General features: G+C 33.5%; 1 protein-coding gene across 1 annotated transcript; it reads right to left on the bottom strand.

Annotated features, from left to right (window-relative positions):
* Window positions 1–4,113: 4,113 nt before the first annotated feature.
* On the bottom strand, window positions 4,114–6,910 carry HO133_010006 (uncharacterized protein; the record flags this gene model as incomplete). The annotated part of the gene is made up of 2 exons (XM_037300862.1): window positions 4,114–4,293; window positions 4,568–6,910. 2 exons carry the CDS (start codon window positions 6,908–6,910, stop codon window positions 4,114–4,116), a joined length of 2,523 nt encoding a protein of 840 aa, XP_037153679.1.
* Between the last annotated feature and the right edge of the window lie 291 nt (window positions 6,911–7,201).

The following is a 7,201-nucleotide window of genomic DNA, read 5'->3' as shown; positions in this document are numbered from 1 at the left end:
TATATATAAATTTTAATAAGAAAACTCGAGAGAGTTAGCGAGCTAATTTAGTCGATTTAATTAAAAAGCGTAATAACTTTAAATTTATAATTAACTATATATACGCTACGTAATAAAGCGAAGTAAGATAAGATTTTAGATACTTAATACTATCTTACTTCGAGTCTAGATTTAAACGAAGTAAGATAAGATTAAGATGAAACTTTTCTATCGATATAATAAAGATATCTTATTTTCTTATTAAGTCTATTAGTATATATAAAAGAATAAGATAAGACTAAGCTTAGAAATCTTAAATTTATATATATAGTTAATTATAAATTCGAGTTCGCTACGCTCTTTAATTAGACCGACTAAATTAGCCCGATAGCTCTTTCGCGCTTCTCTTATTAAAAATTTATATATAGAAGTTTTATACTTTAAAGTACTTAGCTTACGATATATATAGTTACTTTATAATTTCTTAAATTATAAAGCTCGCTTTACGCTTTCTAACGCTATAAAAATTATAAAGTTTAATCTACTATTAATAAATTAAATAGATATTTAAATATAATAGTTATAGTATAGTAGTAGTTATATTAAACGCGTTCGAAATCGAATAATAATTCTTTCATCTATTTATATAACTATTCTTCTTTTATTATTCTATTAATTTACTAATATAAATATATTTATTCTTAATATATTACTAAATACTTTAGATATATATACTTCTTTTACTCGCCTCTTAGAGTCTCTATTAACGCTCTTAAACTATCTCTTAATAAATTCGCTACTACTAATAATCGAGGCTATAAGCGAGTTTAATAGCTATTTACTACTACTTATAAACGCGTTAAAAGATTCTTAAAAAGAGCTCGAACGAATTTATAGTTATTATTCTCTTCTATATACTTCTTTTAAGCTAGCGATAATATCTTTTAATCTAGCGATACTATCTCTTAAGACGCGTCTTTCTTCTTAATTTATTCTTTATTATTCTATTTTAACTATATTTCTTAGTCGCTTAATTAATACTATCTATTCTATTAGCTTAATAATTTACTTAGTTAAATCGTTAGCTAGTTACTTAATTATTTACTTAATTAATTACTTAGCTAGTTACTTAGTCTAATACTCTATAAAAGAAGAAGTAAGAGAAGAAACTATAATAGATAAATGCGAAGAATATTATAAAGAAATTAAGCGATAATAAAATTATTATTATTAAGAACACGGCTTAGCTCTTTAAGATCTTATATTATATTAATTATTTACTTAGTTAATTACTCAGCTAGCTACTTAGTCTAATACTCTATAAGAGAAGAAGTAAAAGAAGGAACTATAATAGGTAAATGCGGAGAATATTACGGAGAAATCAAGCGGCAATAAGGCCCTTAGCATCAAGAATACGGCTTAGCTCTCCAAGATCCCACGTCATATACTCTTTACGGTTCTATATCAAATTATTACTTAGTAAGCGGAGAACACTACTGCAACTTAGCCTGTCATCCCCACTATATTAAGAAGGAAGAGAAGGAATTACAATAGATAAATGCGGAGAACACTACGGAGAACACTATGGAGAACACTGCGGAGAAATCAAGCGGCAATAAGGCTTCTAGCACTAAGAACACGACTTAGCTCTTCAAGATCCCACGTTATATGCTCTCCACGGTTCCATATCAAATCATCACTCAGCAAGCGGAGAACACCACTGCAACTTACCCTGTCATCCCCACTGCATTAATATGATACATCACTGCAATAACGTTACAAGAGGAGAATCTACTACGACGATCATAGCCAATTAGGTCTCTATAGAAGAAGCATCGAACAATACATATTTAAACGAATTGAAACCGTCCGATGTCTTACTCTAACAGCTATTTTATTATTCGAAAGATTTCACTACGGTAGGAGATAATATGGGATTCACACCACTAATTAACATATTATCTCCATTTCTTTTCAATATTTCGATACTCTTTCTCTGTTTTTTATAGGCAATTATTACGAATTAATTCTTTATATTTAATATACCTTCCTTAATTAAATCTTAGCGCGCCTCTCTTCGTATATATATATTTATATATAGGTTAAAAACGTATAGTAAGCGATTAAAGTTTAATTTAACTTAGAGCTAGAGCTAAAATTCGATTTAACTTAAAAAAGAATTTAACTTTATAAATTTAATTCATAGATCTTTACTTATTAATTTAATTAGTTTAAGACTATTACTCTTATAATAAATTAGTTTAAAACTATTATTCTTATAATAAGCTTTAAATATAAAGTTATTATTCTTATAATAGGCTTTAAATATTATCTATTATATCTTTCTAAATATCTTTCTAAATATCTATATTTTATACTCTATTTTATCTTATTCTTAATATATAATATTAAAATTTAAAAGAGTTATTTAAAAATATTTAGAGATACTTAGAGTTTATTAGAATAGTTAAAATATATCTTAAAATCTTATCTTTAAATCGAGGCGAGATTAGAATTTTAAGGTTACTTGAAACTCTAACTCGAAACTCTATCTCGACTTTAATCTTCTTCGAAATCTTATTAAGATTTTCTCTCTTATTACGTAGCGTAACTATATATATAAATTTAAGATTTTTAAATTAGCTCTATCTTATTCTATTATACGAGTAAAGATTTATAAATTAAATTTATAATCATTTTTTTAAATTAAGACTATCGAGTAAATTTTAATAAGCGATCTTTAATAAGCGATATCTAAATTCTTTATCTTTAAATATCTATAAGACTAAATTTAATAATTCTTTTTTTATCTAAAAGCCTATATTATATTCTATAATTTAAATAAAAAATTTTAAAATTTTAATAGAAAATAAAAAAGTTATTTTAAAATTAAATAATATATACTTATTTTTTAATTAGAACTATCGAGCGAACTTTAATAAGTAATATTTAAATTTCTTACGCTTTAATAATTATAAGATTAAATCTCGAAATTTTTTTATTATTAAAAAGCGTAAACTTCGAACTATAATTTAAAAAAAAAACTTAAAATTTTAATAGAAATTAATAGATTTATTAAAGAATTAAAAGTAGAAGAAGAGATTTTTAATAATTACGAACGTTTAAATTTTAATAATTACGAATACTAATTTATTTACTCGCGATAACTTAGTCGATTTAATTAAAGAGCGTAATAACTTTAAATTTATAATTAATTATATATATAAATTTAAAATTTTTAAGCTTAACTTTATCTTATTCTATTATATAAGTAAAGATCTATAAATTAAATTTATAATTATTTTTTTAATCGAGACTATCGAGTAAATAGGTGAGCGATCTTTAATAAGCGAACTTTAATAAGCGATATTTAAATTCCTTACGCTTTAATAATTATAAGATAAATTTTTAAAATTCTTAAAAATTCGAAAAGCGTAAATAGCGCTTTGAAAATTTAAAATTTAAAATAAAAAATTTTAATAAAAAAAGTTATTACTATTATAAATAACGTATATCTATTTTTTTTTAATAAGAAAGACGCGAGAGAGCGAGATTTTAATAATTACGAATATTAATTTATTTATTTATAATAGTTTAACTAGTTTAATTAAAGAGCGTAATAACTCTAAATTTATAATTAGCTATATATATAAATTTAAGATCTTTAAGCTTAGCTCTATCTTATTCTTTTATATATACTAATATATTAATATATTAATTTTATTAATTAATATTCTAATTTTTTAAAAATAAGATAATATAGAGAGAAGATAAGATATTAATTTTATATTAATAGAAAATTAACGATAAATAATATAAAGATTATTAAATCTACTATAATAAACTATATTAATATCGAGAAGAAATTTAAATATTATACGAATACTCTATTTAAGATAATAGCGGAGGATTACTTAAGGCCTCGTATTTATAAAATATATTCTCTAGAGAACATAGCTAGAGTATATAATGTATGTGACTACTCTAATCTACTCGCGAAAGACATTATTAATGATTAAGCCAGGATCTTGAGGGTCGTAAGACTATGAGTAAATTGCTCATGACTCCGTGAATGGTAGTCAAACGTGAAATAGTCTTTCGATAGCATGCGGCCTGCTAATGCTGACTGAAAGTTCAGTCACTGGATCTTGGCTTGACATCAAAGGTCTTCTCCATAACGCTATTTGCATTGCCCGGCACCTGAATCATTTTCTCTCCCGTCTCGTGAACCATGATGGAAGCATCAGGGGTCGCTGTAGTCTTCCCATTTGAACTCGTTCTTCCACCTCCCGCATCATTCATTCCATCTTCGATCTTTTCTGGAAGTGGCTTTCTAGCATATTATTCTCCTCACCAACCTCGCCTAGTATGTCATCAAGTTGCTACAAGGTGCTATTTATCCAATACAGAGTTGCCGCGGAACTAGATCAGTCCCCATACCAGCAAAAAAGTTACCCGTCTTTTTGTTTTGAGCTATGATCTCTCTGCTCTCAAAATTCGGCCAAAGTCTTTCTCTTAATTTTTTAAGCACAGAGAATTGTTGGCTGTGGCGGAACATATCCAGCTTCGTCACCACCGTGGAACATACCGGTTGCGCGGATATTGATTCTGTGGTTGATGTTCCATACAAAAGAAATCCCTCAGTCTCTCCCATTACATCTATTGATTTTTGCCTCTTGAGCATAATAATCAATATTCGATCTTTTGGTTGTGATACAGGTGGCAACATCCTAAGGCACTCTTGGACGTGGTCGCATCTGTCGAACGGTTGAGAATATTTCTCTGCAGCCTTTGCTCTGCTCATGTTCGTCCGAATCCAGTACCAGTCCCCATTCATTTCATCATCTTTGAGGGCAAAGATATAGAAGGCGTTCCCTACAGGCCTGTTCCAATGGAATGCTGTCTTTATGACGGGTGCTGTAAGTTGGAGACCGTTGTTCGCAAATCTTGGTACACTTTCTGTATAGTCGTGGTAGATCAAGCGCCTTGTTTGACTAGGACCATCTGCTTCCGTCCTCAAGAAGCTTCGTGGAGCCCATTTGTACCGATCCTCAGACATTCTTGAAGAGTCTAGGAAGAGAATGTCTGGTGGAATCCCAGACATGGAATCCCAAAAGCGCTGCATTCTTTCCTTTGGAGGGGTAGCCATAATTGTTTGAGTATCGAAACCTAGCAGTGTAGCCAAACACAACGGTTCATCTGTTTCAACACTGGTTGCGCGGAATTGTAAAGCTCTTGAAATGGCGGTAAGCTTCTGTTCAGTCGACATGCTTGGAATTTGAAACACCCGAAGTTCGAGAAACTCTTTCAAGATCGTAGGGATGACTGTGTACTCCATACTCATGTCAGCGTTCTTTTGAATACGTTTGATGCCTTCTTGCATATCGTAGGGCCCATTGGCAAACTGCACAAACAGCCGTTGTGCCAGAGCCCCTTCCTGAAGAGTCCACAATCTGGTAGTCCAGCGAGAACGGAATATTCTCATCAGGATTTCAACGTCGCCGTTCATGTCTGTTGTGCTGAGGGTGAGGGTAGACGAATCCAATACCAACACCACGGATGCCTTCTCATAAGTATCCCTCATCAGACGTATGGCAGCTTCTTGGTCCTTGCTCTCTTCGATAGGACAACAGATGGTATCAAGCCAGAATGGTGCCAGGTTTCCTGCTGATGTAGGAACGGGGAGGCTAGTTACCATGCTGCCTAATGCTTGGAGCTGACAATGAGGTATTGCGTTTGCCTTTGGGTTTCCCAAGCCATCTGACCAAACGTGAGAAATAGCAACGTATTCTTTTGTGCTTTCAGAACCCGAAATATTCATCGATAACAGATTATTGTTCTGATTAATGACGTTGATGATGGGAAACCGGTCATTCTTTAAGGTTTCATGCATTTCAGCTTTGTCGACACATACATCAAAGCAGCTAGCTGCGCCAGCGCATCCGTCAGCATGCGCTCTTATATAGTTTTTCTGGTCGACTTTGTCAAAAGCACACCTGACCTCGCTGCATGCTCCGTGCATTAAGCTATCAGGTCGCTCCAAGTTGCTGATGAACACCAGAGCAGAGATTCCAAATCGTTGGCGCAATTGGGACGTCAATGACGGACACCAGCCATTCTTAATCATATTCGAGATGACTGAGCTTCTCGGGCTGATATGGATTGATTGCGATCGAAGGGTTTGGCTGAGAACCGGCGCGTATGTGCTTATCGATTCTACTGACAGTTCGTTTAGGTATTTTTGGGGATGTTTCGGAAGGAACGAAGAGGTCAGAGCATCCAAAAGGAGATCGATAGAGTCCTGGACTAAAACAGGTAGAGGATCGACAATGACGGCGTTGTTGATAAATGTATTGAGTGACTCAACTCGAGATGGATCAATTGAGCAATCGCATGCAGTTTGAGTCCTCCGAAATCGAGACTCATTCATTATAGAAGTGAGCATTACCGTTAAGATAGTTGAAAGTCGATTGTTAAACTTGTGCCGTCTAATCTGGTCGTCCATTGTTTGAAGGGGGTTTACAAGAGAAAGGTTGATGTCCTCCAAGAGACGCTCGAGATCGACAACATCTCGGACCTGGGAAAGAGAATTATTTCGGATAAAGGTTTCCAACATGCCCGGAAGCTTTGAAGTATCAATTATGCGTCCTGCAGTTGTATGGCGAGTAAGGTCGCTGATACGCGGTGGTCTGCCGTTGTCGATTGTCAAGAGTGTGGAAGTTAGGCCGAAAAACCTCCACGTGTGCAAAAACCCTTGGAACTCTGGAGATTTCCGTTGAAACTCAACGGCCCATTCTTTTCTGCTCCTCTCGCCCCAGCCTGCACGCTCTGGATAGGTGTCAAAATCTCCCCCATCAAAATCTTGCTGGGCAAGGCACAAAACAGACTGGGGTCTGTTTTGCGGACATTTTGGAACAGGAAGATGGTCCATTTTCTCAGGTATGAGGCGATTTAGCAAAACGATCCCAATGTGCCGCCTTCGTTGAATAAGGCTTCTTGATAGCGAGTTAAAGAGGCGTCGCGGGAGAAGGAATGTGGATACGAAACGGTGTTCGGATTCATAGCTCAAATTGCTACTAGTCCGATAAACGCCGAGAGGCAACAAATTTCGCCTATGTTGCCGGGGTCTCGGCGTTTATCGGATAGCGAACAGCGACATGCTTTTGACCTTGAGTGTGCCGGGATTGACGTGGCAGATTATGCTGATAGGGTCCAAAAGATA

The sequence above is a fragment of the Letharia lupina genome (genome assembly GCF_014066315.1).
Source record: "Letharia lupina isolate WasteWater1 chromosome Unknown contig_8, whole genome shotgun sequence".
NCBI lineage: Eukaryota > Fungi > Ascomycota > Lecanoromycetes > Lecanorales > Parmeliaceae > Letharia > Letharia lupina.
The sequence above is the reverse complement of the archived record's forward strand: the minus strand, read 5'-3'. Positions and strand labels throughout refer to the sequence as shown.